The following is a 23,621-nucleotide window of genomic DNA, read 5'->3' on the forward strand; positions in this document are numbered from 1 at the left end:
GAGCTGTTCTACTGGGTCTGGCTGGGACGGAGTTAATTTTCTGCAGAGCAGCCCCCAGGGTGCTGCTTTGGAGCTGTGACAGCATTGATAACACGGTGTGTTTTGGCTGTTGTTGCCTGGGCAGTGCTTGCACAAAGTCAAGGTTTTCTTCTTATAGAGTAGGCTGGGGTGTGCCAAAAGCTGGGAGGGGCTTCAAACTAAGAGTAGAGTTCGATCAGATATTAGGAAGAAATTCATTACTCTGAGGGTGGTGAGGCCCTGGCACAGGTTGCTCAGAGAAGTCGTGGTTGCCCCATCCCTGGAAGTGTCCAAGGCCAGGTTGGACACTGGCCTACTGGAAGGTGTCCCTGCCCATGGCAGGGGGATTTGAATGAGATGATCTTTAAGATCTCTTCCAACCCAACTTCTATTACTCTGTCAAGCCTGTTTCTCACTGCTGTGAAACACTGAAGGGAAAACGTGGTGTGCTACCTACTAGGTACAACCACTAATGCAATCCATGTATTTGAAAACACCTGATAGACCTTAATTTAAAATCTCGTTGTGAGTTGAGCAGCTCCATTACACACAATGATAAAGCCATTGTGGTCTGCCAGGCCACAGACAGTTCTAGGGGCAGCGTGTTCAGTGCCATACGGGTGATGCTCAAGTCTGAAGTCTTCAAGTAATTTTTTCTAAGTGGATGTGACAGAACAGGGGAAAGTAATGACAGCTGTAGCCTGTGTGCAAATGGAAAAATAAGCACCTCTAATATTGCGAGTTTTCATTTCAGTGCTACCTAAATGCTTTTGATCATCATGTGTAAGTGATGAATGCACCACCTGTGCCTTTTCTGTCCTTGTGCCAACAGGTGAGATTACCTTATGCTGACAGGGGCTGCAACAATCTGGGTAATGGCACAAGTACAGAACATTGCTCTCTTACCAGATCACAATGTTTTCAAAATATTGCTGTATTTTTAAATTTCAGACCTGAGCGAAACACAACACACTTTTTTTAAGCCCTGCTATCTGCCCTCAACAGAAGAGTTTCTACTTCTGCATTTGTGATATTTGGAAGAGTTCTTTTATATTTACAGCTGATATTACTGTTAGCACAATAGCTTCCACATGCCCTGGCCCCATGTTCTTAGTCTATTGACATGAACTATTAAGATCAAGATCTTGGAGTAGGGACAGAATCTGATCTACTCTCTTCTTCTCTCCCACACTCTCCATTTGTTTGCTGATGATAAATTGTCCTTATACAATTGAAGGGTTTGCTACACTTCCTAGAGGAATCCAAAGCAGTGCTCTCAAGACCCTCATATGTCAGTAAAGATCACACCAGGATTAGTTTCACATAGAGTGGTATATTCAAAACATAATCAAATTTATAATTTGGCTTTGCCTACAAATATCCCACCATCTGTTATGTCAGAATAATGCTTGGGGAAACTGCACAAGGCATGCTCTTGTAGAGGGATGTGTGATGAACCTAAACCAGAAGGTCATTTAGGAACTGATGCAGAACCAACATGAGAGAATCGGGCATGGGTCCCAACGTACATAAAGCCCAAGAATGGGACCTGGTCTAGTGGAAATAGCATGGATGATGTGCAACCAGCAGCCTGTCTCCTCACTGAATTCCAGCAGAGCACAGAGTTCTGGCTGTGCCTAGCCAGTCCAGGGACAGCAAGGACAAGGGTCACCGACGGAGCTCTTCCACGAGTCAGTGGTTTGGGGGGCAAAAGTCTCCGAAGGCAATGCATGCAAGGAGAACATGCAACTGCTTTTGGGGAGGTTTACATCTGTCACTTTTTCCATCTTGCAAAGCCACAAAGAAAATGGTGTAGGTGGACGGCTGAAGATTGCTCTTCTCAAAGGCTTCCTCCTGAAATGGGTGCCTACGCTGTAACACTGACTAAGCTGCTGGGCTTTGCTTCTGATCTCATTAGATAATGATACTGTGATACAAAAGGAGAGGTTAATCTTGACTATATCCCCAATCTCCTTTCCTTGTGTACAGCTGTAAACACCTTGGAGGCATTTGGAGCCACTTCTTCTTATGTGTTCAGTGTCAGCACTTCCACAGAATGGCTGCGAGTGTGGATAATTAGTGGAGCTGGAGGAGACAGGAGGGACCATCTCCTAAAACACAGTAGGCAACTCACACAGATCACGAGATGTATTAGTGCCAGTGTGGCTAGCAAAAAAGGAAGTGCCAATACAGTTCTTATTAGCTCTATCCCACTCCCTTCATCCCTGTGAAGAAGAGAACATGGAGCACTCCCGCTCACACCTCCGAGATGTGTCAGGTGTAAGGGGTACCCAGTCTGGATCCTCCCAAGGCTGACAATATCCTCACCAGCCCTTTCCCTTCCACCCCCAAGGTGCTAAGAGAAGGCAAATGGAAAGTTTCTAGCCCCCAAGAAAATCTGTCAGAAGAACATCTCTGCCACATTCCTGTTCCTTGCACCGTTCTCTTGCTGGCTCTTCCAAATCAAAGCACATTTCTGTTTGTCTGCATAAAACCTTGGTATTTTCCTTTTGCACCCCAAGATACACAACTCCTTCCAGTTTTCACCAGCAAACCACTGTTCAAACAAACAGAAGTAGCACTTGTTTATCTGGCACATAAGCATACTCTCCTTTACACCCAGCAGGAAAGTAAGTTGCAATAATGCTCAGCTATGTAAAGAAAGAAATTCAGACAATTATGTCAACAGTTATAAACAGCCCAAATTGCCCAAACAGGTATGAATTGGACCCACCACTAACACATATGAGAGCTCCAACCCATTCTTTCCTACAACTTCTAAAGAAAACAAGAACAAAGCACAAACAACATGATTACGAGAGAAATGACTGAGAATAGAAAATTACTCAGCTTATGTAATGTAATAAGTCCCTATTGAAAAGCATCCACAAAATGCTGTCTTTTCTTTATACCATTCTTTACACCACTGGCACTCAGGTAGATAAAACAGCTTCCATTTTACAGTCATTTTTTCTGCTATTTTAGCCTGTTATGCTGTTAATCCAGTAGCAACAGACCTGAACCACTTCTAAGCAACTGATACTCTTCTGCTTTTCATTTAAAAGAAATAAGGTTGTTGCTGCTTTCCTATAATTACATCATCTTGTCACTACAAAGGAGGAGGAGGAGGAATATACACCTCTATAAAAATGTTATCTTCAAAATATTCGTTATAGTGATACACAGCCAGTTTTTGTACATAATTAAACATATCTGAGTGTATGGGTGTATACATACATCTGTATATATGAAAACAGAGATAACCTGTATGTTTATATACTCACACACTTATATTTACAGGTGTCTGTATGGAGATATTAAATATAATATTGAACATGAATTGGATGTTGCCTGCTGACACATTTCCACCACCATATAAACATTGCTTGCACTCTCTCACTTGTAATGGTGAATATCTGGACAGGAGTTGGAATCCAAGCCAGGGCAAGTTTTCTTAGATTAAAACTTGGTGACGGGAGGGAGTGGGGGAAAAAATGGCCTTTGATTTATTACAGTGGTAGCCTAAAGTCTATTTGGCCCAAAGAGCATATTGGTGGCATTCAACACTAACATTTAAAATGAACTGCACTGGCTTCTGTATATTTTAGAATGCAGTTTTAGCAGTAAAATATACAAATAAATGAAAAACTGTCTTCTGGTATTAGGCCATACTCTTCCTTCAGCAAGATTTATTCGTTTCAGATAATTTATATCAGGAATGAATTTGGTTCAAAATGTTCTATCATAAGACAACAGTCCTGGCAGAATGCTGATACCTGTTCCTTGGGTAAACTCCATCCAATATGCCACTGCAGTGATTTCAAGGTTCACTTGGCCCTGTACTTTTAAAGCAATATAGTATGAATATCTGAGATGAATTATAGGTTGGCTTTGAAGTTATTTTTATTTACTTCAGAATGTGTGCCACCTTTTATCCCAATTCACTTTGCTTGGGGAGCTTATTTTTACTGCCTGCCAATAGGAATCAAATGCTGAGTGCTAAAATGTCATATCCATGCCCTATATGGGGCAGGCTGCTTTATTTTTGTTTGGGTGGTTTTATAATGTGCACGTGGTATATTTGGAATATATGGGATTCAGGAGACCAGTGCTAATGCTTCTCTTTGGAGATTAAAGGGTAAATATTATAAGTATCATTATGTATATTCTTAAGTTTCATCTTTCTTTTGGTGTCCTCAGGTGTCAAACTACCACTGGACAAGACATAACCATTCTTTATGAACACTAAGCCTTACAGTAATCCCAGGGTTCATGGGCTTGTGTCTACTTCAGGTAATGCATTTCTCCTTAAGGTTTACATCATCTTTCTCCCAGACAAGAAATCAAGCAGTCAACCCCCTTCAGGAGTGTCTGTCAAGCTCCTCTGACTGTTTTTGATATAGCAGCTCACACATATTGTCACAACTCAGCCTTTAAGACAGCAGAACCTGATTTATTATAATCACAAGTGGCAGCAACTCGATCCCCCATTTGCAGTTACTCACAACTTCCCTCAAACTTTCACATAAGAGGGTAAAAAATGTGCCAATGTGAATTCCACTTCTATGATGATACATAACACAGGGAAACTTTCCATGAGCTCAAAAAAAGGACTGCCAAGCCTTACTTTTTCATTTGCTTTCAAAAACAAAGCTTAAAAAAAAATCAAATCAGCCAAGAAGGTCTAAAATGGTCTTTACTCAGTTATGAGATTAAAAGCACCAAGCCTACAAACTTACCCAGTGCAAACACAGCCCCCTGAATAAGCCAGTGATGATGCTCCAAGGAAAAGGACTGGACTGCTGTTCCTGGAGGAAAGCCCACCAAGATGTGTCTCAATGGGGATTAAAGGGGCCAGACACATGTGAAGGGGTGGCTGGTCAGTACATCTGCCTGACCAAGATCCTAAACACTGCAATCCAACTTGCACTCCTGCTATACACTATTCCCAGCTTTCTACTGTGTGAATGCACTCACTGCTGTGAGCTCATGTGCACAAAATATCAGTGGTGAGTAGCAGAAGTTTTCACATCAGCTGCTGGAGTGAGAGGTTGCAAACCTGAGGGCTTGTAGGTCCAGGTACCACTAACAGAAAGAGACCAGAGCCCAGGCTAGTGTTTGGATTGACAGTGTCCAAAACACACTGGTGGAGAGATCTGCCTTGTCTGGGGGGGTGTGTGCAGCCCACAAGCTGCCAGAGGAGAGGAATGGTCCCAAAGCCCCACCAGGTTCAGCTACTACCTACAGTCTGGTTCTACAATCACCACAACTTCTTGGGAAGAACTCACAGTTCTGATTACAAAACAGACCCGACCCAACTGGTTTTCCAAAACGTCTCCCATCAATCACCTGCACGCTTCATATCTATGTCCTGTCAATTTGTTCCTCTGGGACAAATTCTCCTTCGAGTAATTCTTCAAGACTCAGAGTCAAAATGAAAACCCAGGGGAATAACTCTTCATGGACAGCTGTGCACAGATGTGTCCCTCTGCACTGTCCTTGCCTTTCTGACTCCTACATTTCTCTTCTGGCAGCATATGACCTTCACCTCTCTGAGTGGAGACAGAAGAGAAACTCAGTCCCAGCCAGCCACCCAAAGACTTCAGCTCCGTGAGCCTCAAATAGCTATTTTAGATAATCAGGCCTTGATATTCATATGCAATAATCTGGCAGAAGCTTGTGGCTTTTTGACCCAGAAAAAATAACTCCCTTCCTCTAATAGCAAATTTAGCTTCAATCCCCTTTCTTTTAATTGTGTACTCATTTACCAATTCCAGCCCTGTCATGCTGGTGTTATTAGAGTGCTTAAATTCCAAAGCACTTAAGGTAATAACTGGATCATGACAAAAAAAAAATTATACTAGCCATGCTCTGTTGGTGCAGCCTCATCCACTTGACTGCTTCCACAAGAACAAAACAGATGCAACAGGACAGAATTTAACTCCATTGTTTAGCAAGGGCATTAAAACCTTCCGATTTTTTTCTTTAAATTTATCTTTACCAGGTGCATGACTTCACTTGAAACTACTTTCTTCTCCTGTGTGGCATAAAAGCCTACCCTCTAAAGACCAGCAAGAGACAGAGCACAGGTCCATTCTCATTCCCCCAGGAACCTGACCACTGCATGTTCTATCTTCTCCTCTCTCCTGTAGCAGATGCACTGCAATTATAAACAACATTTGTCATTAATCTAAACACGCTAAGCAGGAAGAAATATGATTCTTACACAAAAGATGTAGGCTGTAGATGCTAGATGAGAAGCAGATGGTAAATAAGCTTGTAAAGCCAAGGTCTCTGCCATTTATTTTTACTTGGAACAGATACATAACAAAAAAAAAAAAAAATGGACAAAGAACAAGAGGTTAACTCCATCTGACTATTATGTAATTCCAGATAGTTCTGCCTGATAAGAATTTGGATGGCTTCAGCCCTATACCCTCTGAAGAGAATTAAGTCTTCAGAGCGCATCTGTTTCTTCCCCTGAAATCAGCAAAGTCTAAATGAACTGGAAATGAGAATACAAGCCCAACAGCGACAAGAAAGTAAAGTCCAATCAGGAAATGCAGTTGCTCAGGTTCCCACAGAGTGACTCAAGACATATTGCAGCATCTCCAGCCACGCCATTTCCTAGACAGAATTATTTTGTCCCCGTTCCAGAGACACTTACATGGGACTAGTTCGTCCGGATTTTATGCCACCACTTACATTCTGATCAAATATTCATTCTAAAATCTTCTAAGAGACTAAGTGTCCAAAGGCCAAATTAAGCTCAAACGTCTGCACTGAAGCACATAATTCACAAGGGAGCCACTTTCAAAGATCTGAATCACCATTAATGAGGTATTTCCACAGGCCTCCTGATGTTTGTAGGAAGCTATTGAGATTCAAACAGCCACTGAAAACCACCAAAACTGGCCTTCTGTGTATGTGCTGTTACCTCTTGCCATCATATTTGGGGATGAACAAGTCAAAGGATTGGTTGAAAAGGGAAGTAATTCTTCCATACATATTGTATTATATGTTCTTTTCATGAAGTTGGTAAAAAAGTGATTACATTTGGACAATTTGAGGACCCTCAGTCTTCCCATTTCCTAATTAACACAGACTTTGATATCAAGAAGAACATGCCTATAAGGTTTGGTCCTTGGCTTGGTGAGGAGGGCTCTGCCAGTCCTCAGCACTAAGGCTGTACTTGCAAACTGCCTTCACACTAGAGAACCAAGTTTTCCACATGGTACAGTCTAAGTAAGGGCTGGTGGATTTGCTGCCCTCTGTACCAACGGTGTTAACCAAAAATTGCTAACTTCTAGGTTCAAATCTTGCACAGTGGACAGGCAATCTGAACCACTAACACCTCAGTTTCTTGCTGTCCCAAAGCTTTTGACAGAGAAAAAAGATGTTGTGCAGAAGCCTCTGATACAAGATTTGGTAATATTAAATGCATGTGATGTCTTTTGGAAGGAATACCTAAAAAAAGAGGGGCATTTTGTCATCTTACATGGATGTCATGTTTCAACAAGGTCTTTCATTAAAGCTCTTAAATAAATTAACCTGACAAGAAGGTAGATGGCCGGTTCTCAAATAAATGAGAAAGCAGATAGAGCAACAGGAAACAAAAGAGTAGGAGTCAGTGGTCAACCAGTGAAGCAAGTTTACCCCTGAGCCTCAGGGAATTACGTGGTGTTCACCCTACTGCTGAATGGTTTGAAAAAGCAAGGCAAAGAACGAGGTGACAGCATGAACACAAAAGGTTCAGAGAGCAAGGGAATGATTTTAGGAAAATAAAATCCAGTGAGAGCTAGAGCTAGGATACACAAAGATACCACACCTAGATGAGGAAACCTCTGAGCTGCAGGCTGTGGGAACCTGCAGAAACACTGCTGCACACCTGCCTGCATTTGATTTGAACTCTTCCCCACACACTCAGCTCTGCCTGCTGTCAGAGAAGGGACATATGGCAAGCTTACCTAAACTCCCACCTTGTATTTGTCAAAAACTCAGTCTTAGCTTGGACATATATCCTTATGCCCCTCAGCAGAGGCAAGTCACAGAGGTTTCTAGGGGTAAACCATGCCTAAGGCGTTTAGGTCTTGCCCCAGGGATGTTCATTTTGAGAATGAACAGCCACTCTTCAGTTTGCAATGCTTTAATTTTAAATCCAAAGCAGTTCATTCCCATGTGCTCAACTACCATGCATATTTTGCTGGGATTCTCCTTGCATGTTGTTTTGTGTAAGTTTTGAGATCTTAATTTTAATAGCAAGGCTAAACACTGTTTTCCAACAGAGGACAAAGGTAGCCATCAGTTTAATGGACACAGTGGTGAATTACAAAGCAGTTGAGGGTCTGCCACATTTTGAGTAGTGTCATGTTCCCTGTCTTCCCAAGCCAGCCAGCTTACCTACAAGAACAATGCTACAGGGAAGTGTGAAGCAATTAATTTCTTAGAGAATACAGGGCTGAACTCTGAGATATTAAAACCCCTGAGAGCAAAAGATCTGCCCTAGTAAGCTGGTTAAGCTTAGACCCCACGGACTTTGAGAAAGCACTTTTTCAAAATGGCATGTGAATACACAACAAAAAATGAACTTAAATGGCATTTTCACTCGAGCTAGTTTCTATTCTTGTCTGCTTTTGTGATTTCTCTTTCCTTTTAGGGAGGTTATGGAGAACTGTGATCAACCATGTGATGTCTGAAGGCTTCAATTGCAAAATGAGTTTTGCTTCATCTTCCTTCAGACTTCTTCAGACTACAGAAGCCAAAGCCTACTTTGAAATGAGAAAAAAGCACACCGAGATTATGGTGCACTCCATCTCTACCTCCGCAACACCTCGAGCAAGACATGACTGCCTATGGGCAGAGGACAGCAAAGTATTTCATCAAATCCCACTCAGCACACAGAGAGTTGTAGTGGAAGGCTGTCAGGGTGAGTTACAGCCAGCCCCCAACACACAGTTACTGGGAGATGGAAACAGCAGAGACCACAGCTCAGACTCCCAACAGCTTGCCATCACCACTTCCTGCCATATAAATTCTGAAATGTTTTAGTTGCTCTCTCTCTCTCTCTCTCTCTAAAACTTCCTTCCTCAGTCACAAGTTTTCACAACAGGTGGTTAATAAAATTTATTGTATTAAAACATGAGCTAGAATTAAAATCAGTCAGGTCATTGTCGTGTTTACTTTTAATAAACAATACAGCAAGGAGAAAGAAGAAAAATAGGTTCTACTCCCACAAAGACTCAGTGACCAAAAATCACTGAGTCAAACTCAGACACATTTCCAGGCCCAAAAAACCCCCAAACAAACAAAAAACCCAAACCCCAACAAAGCCAAACCCACAATAACAACGGGTTCTGCTTGGAGGAAAATAAGTAATGCTGAAGTAAGGTCTTACTCAGCTGGGAAAGAGGAGAAGGATCAGACAAAGGGGCTGACCAAGATTTATTCCCAATAACCTCTATTTTATACAACCCATGCTACGAGGAGTTATATATCACTTAATAAAACACTGTGAACTATTCCAGCAACAGTGACTACTCAGTATATTTTTACCATCTTGAGACAGCTTAAGTGTTAAAAAGAAAAACTGCACGGATTTTATCAAGGTTGAAACGCGCGCTTAGAAATCCTCCGCTAAAAAACCGCGTTTACTTTGTACTTTCTCTAATATTTTAAGCCACCGAAAAAGAATAGTTGGTCACACACAGTAGCTGGCCACAGAGATTTTTACTAGGGTTGCAGCCTAACTTGCTTATTCTTTCCGACATATGGATCTCAATTTGCACACAGGCATCTCTCCGAGATGATGAAAACGCGGGGTCTCTCTCAGACAAAGCAGGCGGAAAAAAAAAAAATGGTCGAGAACAATGCAACCCATCTGCCAGAGACAGGCGAGGGGGGGAAAAAAACAACCAAAAAAAAGAAAAAGAAAAAGAAGAAAAAAAAAAACCAACACCAAAAACCCCCAAACCCTGCTTTCGGAAAGTGGGTTTAGCTCTGCATCTTTTCCTTCCTCCCATCTTAGCAACAGAGCCTGGAGCAGCCAACCAGGCTGGCGCGGGTTACTGCAGTGCATTGCCCGCCAGTAACCGCGCCGGGCTCGCCCGGAGCGGGCATGCGGCACCTCTACCGCAGTGCACCTGCCACGGATGAGGACAGGCTTTTTCCGACTCCTCCAGCAAGGATTAGCAAATAATTTAGGGCAAATCCCTCCCTGCCGCCCACCCCCCCCCAGCCTCTCCTTTTCGTTTGGGTCTTTGGATAACTCCGGAGCGGGGGGTGTGAAATCTTTTAAATGAAGTCACAGAAAGGATGCTGATGATGCTGATGCTGGGGAAAAAAAAAAAAAAAAAAAAAGCCCCAACTAAATAGAAAGAAACGGGTCTGTCCGAGTGCGTGTACCAGAACTAATTCGTGAGACAGCACCGAGGCAAATCAGCAAAACCCAGGCTGTTTAAATCTCTGCTGATGATTTGACAGTGGCTGAAGTTTCCATCTTATGCAGGGAACAGCATTAACATAATACACAGCCCTCCGAGCTGAAATGCAGGGATCTCGCTGTTCTGATGACACTATCTCGGACTGTGATGGCCACTTTTCACAGCTCAGGAATACCAAACAACCTGCCAAAGACTCCGTGCTTCCCCACCGGACAGGAGGGAGCCATCCAGGATAAGCCCAGTCCCTCATTCCTCTCCTGCCACTCCTGAATCTCAAAGCCACGAAACAACAACCTTGACAGAAAACACAGCACCCCTCCAGCTGACTGCTTCCACAGGGTTTGAGCCATTAGCACAAACCCAAAACAACAAGAAATAGCACAGTTTTTCTGCTGACCATGAATTTCTGTATCGGTACCAAACCCACTCCATAGAAGCACCCGGCTGGATTTTGACCGGCTGAATCCCGCTCCCTCCGAGGTTACTAAAGACCAGATCCTAGCAGAACTTACTCTTGAACGCAGCACAAATGAGTCATTACAGTCCTAAAAATAACAACGGAGAAATTTCCAACTAAAACGTTGCCTAATTAACCATGAATACTGACAAGTGGGGGGGGGGGGGGGGAGAAGGGGGAAAAAAAAAAAGAAATCCCTGAGTTGTTGTGGAGTTTTGAAAGCAAATTTATTACTACTTTCTTCCCGGGTGCACTCAAGTTCTATAGGAAGAATATTTCCATTTCCATCCTGTATTATAGCAAAATCACCTAGAAATAATAGAAGAAATTTCCTTTGCTGGGTATATAGAACATATGTATCTTTTTTAGGTAAAGCTGGATGAATTTGACCAAGACGGAAAGCTCCAAAGTACTTTTCCTGCCCTCTTTGTATGTAGGCCTATACATAATTCATCTTCAAATCACAATTCAGATTACTTTATGGTGCTTTTAACAAAAATGGCAGAAACCTGGGGCATTGACTTTTCTATGAAATCCCCCTGCAAATAGTTTTCAGGCAGTCCTAGTATTAAAACCTACAAGTCTCTAATTTTTCCATGAACTGGTAAAATCAATCTAGGTTTCTGTGGTTTGCATTTCAAACTGCAGTTTAAACAAACAGCTCAGAAGCCAAGATAAGACCCACTTTCATCTCTTTCTCAAGCCTTGCATAAATGGCTTTGTTATGAGACAGTAAAACTTTTGGTCACATTTTGTTCTGAAACACTGCAGATCTTGCTATTTCCATATTTAAGGAGCCACACTGGATCTAACATAAGACTCTCACTTTTCTCTTCACCTCCAGGCCAGCTGGCTCCCTTGTCCTAAAAGAAAGGAGAAGGCATTCTTGGACTAACTAATCTTACAGCAGTTACTCCAGGAATCCTGCACCTTTCTTAAATAAATCCTGAAACTCGCTGACCCACAGGAAACCCCCAGAAAATGCTTGAACAAGGACTGAGACACATTTTCAGTTATGGAAGATCCTTAACCTGATCTGGATCAAGTCAGTTAAAAATCCTTCAAAACTAAAGAAACAGTTTGACTCTCTCTGTTGACTGGTTCCCTAAAAGCTTTATGGGGAAAACGTCAAAATCATCTGAGACCTTCTGAAACTTTTATCTCTGTCAGCTTTTCCAAATTCCCATACAGGAGCAACAGCTCCTCCTGAATGGAATGGGTCACATACCATTCCATCAAGTTTTGATCTAGGACTGACCTGCCACCTTCCTTCCCTGTAAATGCCCCTGACCACAAGAGGAATTACACCAGGAATGAATCAGCTCCAGAGTCACACCAATCTTTGCTATGAATTTGATAAAACACCATGAGCAGAGAGGCATTTATCCCATAAACCTTAGAATCAAAATGCCCCTCCCTCCTTTACAAGAGAAAAATAGATTCAATAGATAAATTAGGCATTTAAAGGCTGACACACAAATCAATGAAAAATTCTAATTTGAAGTCTACTACAGCTTATTTAGCTTCTTTCTTGTTGACAAGCAATGCAAATTCACCTTTCTTTGTGCTTTTAATGAAAAGTAAATGACATGACATACCATGAGTTTCATTGTTCTGAACAATCAAGCTAAGTACAGAACACAGTGGCAGCACTACTAATTATTCCTCCTTTTGTTAATCTGGAGTTTAACCTTAACATCATTTTGCAATACCATTTTTACTGAAGGGAGTTGTTCTTTAGCTGAATTCCTCTCCAACACTCTGGCAGGAATCAGCTTTGTAAGGAAACTATGCTTCTGCCTTTGTGATCCAACACTCTTGAAGGGGTTTAACTAATTCATTACAGTCATGGAGAATGATGTAGAAATAGTATATTTTTTTTTTCTAAGCTCCATTTCAGAATAGAAACACCATTAATTTAAAAGGCACATTTTTGAAACAGCTTCCCTTATCGCTTCTTACCACAACCAGCACTCAAGAACAATGTGAACTGAGACATCTCCCTTTTTTTTTTTTTCCCAAGTTGTGCACACAATTTTACTTCAGTTGCATTTCCTATACTGGACTGTCCTAGTGTTTTCTGCTCCTCTTCTCATAAAAAAGTGAATTCAAACATTTCACACCACATCACTGAGAGAGACTTTTAGCACAGGGAATCCACAAGGAGTGTAGAACTATGACCACCACCAGTGTTAGGAGGCCCAATATTGCCCTTCTGTTGAGCAGTGGCAGATTAAAACCCACTGAAAAGTCCCATTTTCCCACTGGAGGAGAGACCAGTATAAGGCATTCAGAACAGTTTTACATGCAAAGCATTCATCTACAAATCCATCAGTTTGAAACACAGAATATCCCAAATTGCATACACAAAAAAAATTGTACTTGCAGAATCACTAAAACAATTCAAGGAATCTGATAGTTTGGGCCTTACCTTCACTGGAGACTATTCGGGCAATTCAATTTTCTTTTCTAGAATGAAAAATCTCCTCTATTAAAACCAATATATTGAGTTTCTTCAGCTGTTCTTCGTAGGCCCCCTGAATAATTTTTTACCTCTCTGACAGACCCTTTCCAGCTTCCCAATATTTCTGTGGATCTGGAGGGCCCAACACTGGGTACAATATCCCAGTTGTGCTCTCACTGATGCCAGGAAAGATAACAACTTGGCTCCACCTGGCCATGGCCTCCAAAGGCAGTACATTATATGGTTTATCTTACTGGCAATGAGAGCACACTTTGGTTCACAGTCACTTGGCATGGACTGTAGACAGCTCCCAGAGCTGTTTTAGGTCCTTGTCAAGAAGAAGAATGCCAAGCCCTGCTGGCAGACACAACCTCACAGCCCCTCTGAGGGTGCCCTCGGTGGCCTCAGGAAAGACACACAGTGAGGAGGAGAGAATATGAACCCCTGCACACAGACAGCTAGAAAAGTTTAATCTCTTTCAAACCTAAGTGTAGTGACACAGTCATAGCCATACTCTAGAGCTAAATACCTCAACAGGTCATTTTCAGCAGCAGGACATTTTGCCAGGACGTGCCATTCAGTTCAAGCCAAGTCAAGGCATGTCAGCAAATGTGAACAAAGAACCCCTCAATCATTTCTGGCCAGTGAGAAAGACATCCAGTTAGAGATCTCAAGCTTTTAAATCTCACACGAGACATCTTGGCCTTGCTCCATTTCGACGTTTGAGTTCATTCTGATAAGATAAAACATAATTTTGAATGCACCGAAGTTGCTGCCAAACCAATTGTTCTCCTATGGACAGCATGGCTCCATGCAATTTTAATAGATAAATAAAAGATGGCCAGTGTGTGTGCATACAGTTCTGATGTTGAAAAACCCATTAAAGCATGAAATCTGCAGATCCTTCAACAAATGAACAATTGTATGCACAGGCTGTCCATGTACAGTAGCACTTTCATGGCAACAGCTCCAGTGTTTTTCATACCACACATTTTTAGACCATTAAGGCCTTGATGTTGTGATAATGACACAATTTCCAGACAGCAGCAATGTACTTTGTGAAACAATTTCAAGTGTAATGTTTAAGCCACTGGATTTATAGATGCAGAGCCTGTGCAGGTATGAAGTATGGCTCAGGTGAGCAGTCCATTGGCAGGGGCTTATCTCTTCAAAGAACTAAAGCACACAACCATACCAGTTTACATTACTGAGACAGAATTCCTCAAGGAAGGGCAATTATGCCATTTAGTACACAAAATTCTCCTGCAGATTTCAGTAGTTTCTCTTGGGCATACTTCTTTTCACTAGCAGGAATTTACTGCACGACCTAGTTTTCCTTTCAGAGATGACTAGTCACATGCACACACAAAACCCAAAAACTCTCTAGGAAACACAAGGCTACACAAAGCAAGTGAAGGTATAAAAGGAATGGATGCCAAGCCCAGGAGAAACGACAGAGCCACCTTACATCCACCTTTCAGAGATGGAACTGACCAATGGCATATAAAGAACAGAGCTGAATATGCCCTTCTTACTCCCAACGCTTCTCTTTCTGAAGATGCTCCCAATATCTGTATCATTTTGGTACACCCTGTGTTATAGGCTGTGAACTCTTTGCTGTGTATATCAGCAAAGGAGGTAGCAAAAGAGCATCTTTGTCTTTGACTAAACCTCAGGATTCAGTCCTAGCAAGAGCCAGTGATTCCATCAGTTAAAAGGAATTATCAGCTTAGAGAGATCCCTCGTAGAACACCAAGAGACACGGATGGGCTGACATTCCTACAGCTCAAAGCATTTATTTCCAAGCTCAGCATTTTAAGAAAATGTTTTTTACCCTGGTGTCAGATGCCTTCTGAAATTCTGAGATACTCGCTGTTCTGAAGGAGTACTGAAAAAAATAACCATTTCACAAAACAGCCAGTTGCGAGAGTAAAAGAAAAAAGCCTCCTCTTTCCCCCCCCCCCCCATCTTTAAACTGCTGCATATTCTACCCACCCTCAACAATAAATTGTAGACATGCAAGATCACAGGACAGATATTTGGCAGCACAGCAATACCATATTTACTTCAGCTACTTTAGAATTGGGAGGCAAAAATAAGCAGTTGTACAAACTGCTGCATCTACAGTTTCTTGTAGATGAAGCACTGCCTTCCTCACCTTTCTTCCTCCACCACGGCCCTTCTTGGATGGAGTAGGACAGTTCTTTAAACTCAATGTTCACGGCTGGTCTGCGGGGTAGGTAGGAGAAACGGTGAGCCTCTGTCAGAGCATTGTCCACCTTTTTTAAGTGTCCATTCATGAGCCGAATGTCTTGGGTGTCTGTGCCATTGGAGACCACTTCGTCCACCGAAACACACACCGACTTCGGCTCGGCCATGGTGCACCCGGAACTGCTGCCGTTCTGCAGGGAAGATGGAGAGAGTTCAAAGGCTTCTGGTTAGGAACACATTTCAAACCCCCCTGCACTAGAAGAATTATGATCTAAATAACACAAGAATCCAGCACAGTAACGCGCTGAAAGGAGAAAGAGGAATAAAATAAAACAATCTTTTGTTTGTTCTGCCTGAGCATTGATAGAAGAGGTGAAAGAGCTCTTGCAGCAAACAGTTCCTTTAGAACTAGTTTCCCTTTTAGGCCCTGCACCAGATTAATACATTTATAAGTTCAGTTCCCATTGTATTTGGTTTCTCATGCACTCAAAGAATTTGGTTCTAGTTACTCTGGTTCCAGGGCTTGTATTGGGACAGAGCCGAAGGGGGAAGGGAGCAGGGTGAACAATTATTTGTGCAGACCTTTCAAAAGACAGCCACTCAAAAAGTCTAAGAGCTCTTGTTCCTCTGGATCAGAATATACTCTGCAAATGTGAAATGTGTTTTATTTCTGCAAATTTTTAAATGTACTATTTTATGCCTTATTTGCTCCTGCACTGATGGTTCTGGAGACTTTGCAACCTGGAACAGTACAATTTCTTTTCTGGAGGTCTTTTAGGAAAGCACAGTGCTTTCCACTCAAAATCCTTGTGTGCTTTCCTTGCTTGATAGTGATCCCTAATGGAAATCTTATCAGCTACATAAACATATTAAACCCTGCTCCAGTACTTGCACAGCTGACACTGTAAGGTCAACTGTGCTCACAGCCATACCTTTGCTGTGCTTTGCCCATTACAGCACTCAGTGCAATTCCACTTGGCATTTTTTGGATTGAATCCCCTTCTCCTCCTCTCCTGACCTCTCATGACAAGGGCCTTTCAGCTGCCTTTCTTTTCTTTTTTCACTCTGCACACAAAATCTGGACTTCTTCCATTCCTTTTACCTTCACAGGTACCTTGCATCAATATCAACAGAATGTGTGTAAGGTCAAAAGCAAAACACTCATGAATTTTCTTCAGCTGAGCATACTTTTGAAGAGTTCAGAGGCTGTTCACTGTCATCTGTTGTTTGGAGGCTGTCATAAGCAGGGCCCAACATCTGCACATTTGTCTATTAGAAAATTCAGTATTTTTAATGCAGATCTGTATTGGAAAAGACTTCTGTGGCTGGTCAGGATTTTCATGTTGGCCCATCTGCCCAACAATCTACATGTCCCCAAAGGTATCTCTTGGAAATCATATGTGCTGCACTACTTTTCAAGGCACTGGTGTTGGACACCCCCAAACAGAGCTGCAGGTCCTGCCACTGTTTCCCCCTCTTTGTCCTCCAATGCAACTAAGAAGTCACATTGCCTCCTCTTCACTGTGCCACTTCCATCCTCTCCCTCATGATTTCTGTCTTCCCATTTATGCTGCAAAAGCAGTGCAGCTCAGATCAGTCAGCTCGTCATGAATGCTGATGAAAACATTAAAAAACAAACAGTCCTACATAATCACCGATGAAAAAAAGTAGTCCTACATAACCACTCTGCAGTTAGTGTCTTCACATTCATGCACAAGCACCAAGTTCTGGATGTAAAAATCAGCTCTGCTTAACACATTTTCCCAAGGAAAAGATTTCAGCTGTGCTCTCAACTTATTCAGAGGTCAGGTATCCAGTAACACTTACTCTCAATTTCTTAAACAGTTGACTGCAATGGTATGTAATTTGAACATAACAAGAGTAACGTGAAACATCTCAGAACTCAACAATTAAAGCAAGGAAACCTCCCTTTTCCCTAAAAACCAAGAGGAAGCGAGTTAACAATATTCTTCATTGAATGTTTCCAAGGCTTACTTTGGCATTCATAAGCTGTTTTGTTCGGAGGAACCACTGAGCACCTTCACGCATCAGAGGGAACACCCAAAAACTAACTCTCAACGAGCAGGTCACCTTGATTATTCAGGTGACAGTCAGAGCTCCTCCAGTTTGGATCAATTCAAACACCAAGCATCCTTTGGACAAGCTCCTTGTCTCTAACTACTTAATCATCCGGGAGTAGGAAGCCAGAGGCTTTTGCTACTGGGACAATAAACAATTTCAATCACTCGGTGGACAGAAATGCCTGTTGTCAGCAGCCTTTTGTCACACACCTGCCTCCTCTCCAGGGACCACCTGCCACGGGTGAGGGTCCCCCGAGCACCTGGCACGGCACCAGTGGCTCCCAATCGCTTGGAAAGAGACGGGCAACTCCCGTGGCCACGACACCCACGGACTTACCCGAGCCCTTCGTAAGGCACAGACACACCTGAACCCTCCGTATGCCCCAAACACCCGAACCCTCCGTGTGCCCCAAACACCTGCAGACCGCTGTGATGCTACAGCCCCGCATCCCCGACCCCTGCGCTCCAGGCACGCCGAGAGCGGCCGCTCCCCGCGACCCCTCCGCTCACCTCTCCGCTGCTTTTACACAGTTTTGGTTATTTCCCATGTAGTTTCGCGTCTCCCGGGAGGGGCCGGGCCGCTCGGGGCGCCCGGCGGGGTCGGCAGCGCCCGCCCGGTCCCAGCGGCAGGAGGGTCCCGGGGGCTCTGCCCGGCCCGTCCCCCGCGGGCACCGCGCGTTATGCAAAGGTTACGGTCCCTCCGCAAATCCTCCGGGAAGCCGGCGGGGCGCAGCAGCTCAGGGAGCATGCTCGGCGATAATCCCCCCCGCCTTAGCTACAGACAGAGGTAACCAGCGGTCAAGTCCCGCCGTGCGCCGCCGGCCCCTCGCACACCCGCATCCCCTGTGCATCCCGCACCGCGCATCCTGCATCCCGCATCCCGCACTTGGACCACCCGCCGGCCCCGCTTGCCACTCGGGGAGCGTCTCAGGAAGCGACTCGGGGATCGCCCCGCGGACCCCTCGCTCCACCCCCCCCAAGCCCCGCACCCCTCACCCCCCGCCCGCCCCTCGGAGGGAGAGAGTTCAGGGCGCGCCTTACCAAAGCGCTGCCCAGGGAGAAAGCCGCCATCAGACATGCCATGTGTCCCTCTGCCCGCCCGGCTGCCGGCGGAGGAGCCCTCGAGTGCCGCCTCTCCGCCCCGACTGGCTGCGGGAGGCGGGCAAGGATGGGGATGGGGATTGGGATGGAGATGGGGCCGCCTCCGTCCCGGACCGCCCCCGCCGCGGGGATGGGGAGAGCCGGGGGGTCGGGGAGCTCCTCCACCCTGGGGAGGGTGGGCAGCGCGTCCACATCCAGCGTGTCCCCATCCGCCGTGTCCCCATCCCGCGGATGGACGTGGCTGTCCCTCAACCCAAACAGGCGGCAGACAATTGTGCAGGGGGCTGCGGACCGAAGGTCGCTCGCCGGGACATGGGAAGCTCATGACAGGCACAGGTCGCCCTTCGCCCGGCTTCCCGATGGGCTCCCGGAGGGGACTGGGATGGCATTCCCTGAGGAAACGGGGTTCGAAGCACTTTCTAATTGCGCCCTGTGCCGACCCGCCCGGGGATGAGGACGAGATGGGTCTTCTCACCCCGGGACTCGCACACCATTGATTTACAAGCGAGCCATTGTGGTTCAGAAATGGAGAGGGAGGAAAGTTGTCACTGAGTTACAGTCCCTGTTCATTTATTCCTCAAATCAGAGACCTGCATTTCGGCAGGGTCACACAGTCACAGGATGGATCAGATTGGAAGGGAGCACAGTGGGTCATCTGGTCCAGCTTCCCTGCCTAAGCAGGGTCATCCCAGAGCATATGGCACAGAATTGTGTCCAGGCAGTTCTGGAATATCTCCAGTGAGGGAGACTCCACATCCCCTCTGGACAATCTGTTCCAGTGCTTGGTCACTGCACAGGAAAGAACTTCTTCCTCATATCCAGGTGGAACTTCCTGAGCATCAGTTTCTGCCCGTGTCCTCCTGTCCTATTGCTTGGAACCACCAAGAAGAGCCATCCTCTGACATCCCCTTCAAATACTTATAAAGAGAGGTCCTGCCATTAGGGCTGTGTTGGCACTCCTAGTTTGAATCTAGACCCATGACTATGTTTTGATTTAGATTCACTAGCCATGCTGCCTGTTGGCAGAAGGCTCTGCCCAACCATTTCACCAAGAATCCAGGTACTGAAAGACCCACCAACCCTCTGAGTGCCCCCATACCCGCTGGGCCTGCTTTTGGGGTGTGCTAAGACACTCTGGAAGTAGCAGCAAGAGGGAATAAACTATAGCAGGTTGTCCAAGAATTGGATTCAAAGCATCTACAAAACATTATGTACACGAGTTTATAATCTGTGAGGAATCTCCCAAGCAGGGATCTTGCCATAATGCTTCGTACTTGTGTAGCATTGTACAGGCACAGCAGTAATCTTCACAAAGCCCCTGGAGGGTAGGTAAGTATTTTATCCTTGCTGAGCTGTGGAGGGGTGTTTACTGCAGGCAGCAGGGAGGGAACTGCTGCACAGAACATCTGTGCCAGGTCAGATGGGGCCCATCTCCTGCAGTACCCTCCCTCCTGGCAGTGGCCAGGAGATGGATGCTCAAACAAGCGCTTAAGCACAGGGCTGGCTTGTATCAAATCTCTCCCTGATACTCTCACAGCCTACAGCCGTTTTTGGCTCTAGGATTTTTTGATGTGGTTGTCCCTCCTGAATGTGTTAATAACCCTCAGTATCCCTTCCATGAGACAAAGCTCCCCCTCGGAAACACAGAAACTTTTATCATCCACTACAGCCTATTGCCAAGGAATAGTGTGGAGACTTACTAAGCCTTGGATTCAGTCCCTAGATGTTGCAGAATGTTATTTACTTATAACTTGTGTACTGATGAAGAAATATCTACCTGCTGTAGAATACCACAGCAAACATGGATGCACCCACCCAGAAGTCCTCACTGAAGGCTTAAACTGTGTTTGAGTAGAAATTTCAAAGATTATTATCTCCTAATATTGGGAATAAAGAGAAATTATGGTGCATTCTTCCACCCTCATTCTTCTAGTGAGGGTCCAGGGTTTTAATTATCTTGATTCAGAACATGTATATAGCACCTAAAATTTATTCAAGCTTGTGTCTTGTATTTTCCCTTACAAACATTGAGAAAGCTGCTTTATCTTCCTACAGGACCTGAGAAGGGCTGTGAAATACTGATATATATGCTTAAGACATTTAGAGGGTAAAACATTATTATTTAACTGTGAGGTGGAACTAGATACAGAGAGAGGAAATGTACAGTACTGAGATCTGCTGCACAAACAAAAGTTTCAGCTCTGTCTGTAAGCAGTTTGTGGTCCTAAGGTACTGCCTTCCACAAAAGTTTATCCTGGGCAAGAACTCATGATCAGATCCTCAGGACTTATTTTCATCATGATGGCTGCAGTATCAGTATCTACAGGAGCTTCTTGTAAAACACAGAGGCATAAAACAGGTTTATCAGAAACCAAGTTCTATTTGGTATTTTGGTATCTATTTTGATACCACACAGGAAAAAAAAAATGATTACATAAGATGAAGCATGCTAAAAATAGCCATCTCCTGCATTCCTACATTCCCTCATTAACTCTTCCATTAACTTTACAGGTGATCCCCTTGTCCCTGCAGACAAAAAGATCAAGAACACAACTCTGTGGGAAAAAAAAAAAAAGGAAAAAAAAAAAAAGGAGAGATATAAAACAGTGTTTAAAAAAAAAAAAATCCAGGGCAAAAAAAAAAAAGAGAGAGAAGTTACAAATGAAGGTGAGAAAAAGCAGGCAGGGACAAAACTGAACTCCCAAAATAGATGAGGAAATAGTAGTAGCTTCCAGGCTTTACAGCAGGATAAGCATTACAGACAGTAGATTGGGTGCAACCCACAGGAAAGGAAAAGAACATTGCAAGCAGAAATGCACTGGGAAGGGCAGGGAAAAGTGGAGAATGCCTCTTCCACGACTTCTTGGGTTGAACTTCTGCCGAGCACAGAGGCATGATGGCTGTGTCTCACAGTGAAGTCCACGCTGGCCTCTGCATTTCCCCAGTCTGTAGCAACAGACTGGGGAAATGCAGAGGCCAGCGTGGACTTCACTGCTGAGACAGAACGTGTGGAGAAAGTTCAACCAAGAAGTGTGGAAGAGGCAGATGAGAAAAAGAAAGTTAGAGCTGTAAAAGGCAAAATATTTTAGACTGGATTTTCATTAAAAACATGCCTCAACTTTAATAATTTGCAACTTGCTGTTAATTTAAGCTGATCTGGACAGAGTTTAAGGAAGTCTGTGGAAAATATTCAAGGATAAATCTGCACAAAAAGTCAAGCTGAGAGCACAAAGAAACAGCCTATTGAGAAATTCTCATGCAATTATTTGCCTAAATAAAAGCCCAACAACAACAGTTTATCCTGGAGCGTCATTTTGCCATACTGGTTTGGATTGTTTCTGAACTTCTTATGCCCTGCCCCAATTATTTCCATAGGTTTAGGGAAATAAAAGTGGAAAGAATATAGGTTTGAACAGCCTAAAGATGAAGTTTAAAAAAATTTCGTGGTCTGATCCTGAGCAAGGCTGAGCAGCCCCTGGGTTCCTAGCAGCTGGTAGTTGTGGGTCTGCATTGCCCTTGGAAAAAAGGACAGAGGAAAGGAAAGTACAGTGAGGAAAACAAATCAGTATCTTTATGGAAGAGAGTAGTTTTAACTAGAGATATTTTCTCCTTATCCTGGAGAATTTGGCTGGCTTTCCTGAAGGGAAGTCTGTGCTCTGCTCTGGCTCCTTGCCTTCTGTTGCTGTGGGGCTTCAGCTCCCTCTTGGGCACAAGGCTCAGATCCTTCACAGTTTTGTGTGGCACTGGTGGAGATGTGCTGGGGAGGTCCTACATGGTGTCCCCACCACCTGTGGCCTTGGCAGATCCACATTCCAGCCAACTGAGCTAAATGTTCAGTCCAGTCTCTCCATATTTCTGTGATGGTTCCCATGAGCTCTCTAGGCAGGGCAGCTGTGACAGCCACTGGCTGGGATTGAATCCATGACCTCGGCATTCTTAGCACTGTGCTCCAAGCAACTGAGCTAAATGCTCAGCCCCATTCCCTGTGGTCTCCCTACATCTATGTGATGGTTCCCAGTGATGGCTCCCAGTGTCCCACAGGCTCACTGCTCAGGGCACCACAGAGGCACAAGGCCTGGCTCTGCCTGTCCTGTCTGTGGTTCACCTGCATCTGCCCGAGGTCCACCTGTGGGAAGAGGTGGAATGGGATGGAAGAATGGGATGAGGTGGTTGCCTTGGCACAGTGCCCAGGCAGCTCCATGAGGACCCACGGAGAATGGAGCCCACGCTGGAGCAGGTTTCCTGTAGGACTTGTGACCCTGGGGGGGACCCACTCTGTGCCTGAAGGACTGCACCCCACAGGAAGGGACCCACGTGGCAGCAGTTTGTGGAGAACTGTTCCCCATGGGATGGAGTCACACTGGAGAAGTTCGTGGAGAACTGTCTCCCGTGGGAGGGACCCCACCCTGAGCAGGGGAAGGGCTCCTCTCCCTGAGCAGTGGCAGGAACAATGTGTGATGAACTGACCAAGATCCCCATCCCCATCTCCCTGCGCTGCTGGGGGGGGGGAGATAGAGCTGGAAAGGAGGGAGCTGTGGGGGGAAGATGTTTTTAAGATCTACTTCTTCTTATCTTTATCATGCTCTGATTTTTTTAGTAATAAATTCAGTTAATATCCCCAATATCTGTTCTGCCCGTGACAGCATTCAGTGAGTGATGTCTCCTTGTCCTTATCTCAGCTCATGAACCTTTGTTATATTTTCTCTGTCACCTGAATTGCTTGTTACATCCATGATGGGAGACTGTCTTGCATTCCACCTCCATATTCTCTATTTCTATTTAGCAATACATATTCATAAGGTTACCTGGCATGTTCTGTTATGAAATTCTGCTTTCAAATAGTTGTCGTC

General features: G+C 44.4%; 1 protein-coding gene across 2 annotated transcripts in view; it reads right to left on the bottom strand.

Annotated features, from left to right (window-relative positions):
* Positions 1-18,838, bottom strand: part of ABCG1 (ATP binding cassette subfamily G member 1) — a 54,317-nt gene extending 35,479 nt beyond the window's left edge. The window contains exons 1-2 of one of the 2 annotated variants that reach the window (XM_064647017.1): positions 18,712-18,838; positions 15,537-15,780 (exon numbers count right to left, since the gene is read on the bottom strand). In XM_064647017.1, the coding sequence (XP_064503087.1) occupies positions 15,537-15,780; positions 18,712-18,753 (286 nt within the window). In that variant the 5' untranslated portion in view covers positions 18,754-18,838. Of the gene's footprint in view, positions 1-15,536; positions 15,781-18,180; positions 18,452-18,711 lie in introns of those variants that run through there. The other variant, XM_064647018.1, reaches the window with a different exon arrangement.
* Between the last annotated feature and the right edge of the window lie 4,783 nt (positions 18,839-23,621).

This window comes from Pseudopipra pipra, chromosome 2 (genome assembly GCF_036250125.1).
Source record: "Pseudopipra pipra isolate bDixPip1 chromosome 2, bDixPip1.hap1, whole genome shotgun sequence".
Taxonomy (NCBI): domain Eukaryota; kingdom Metazoa; phylum Chordata; class Aves; order Passeriformes; family Pipridae; genus Pseudopipra; species Pseudopipra pipra.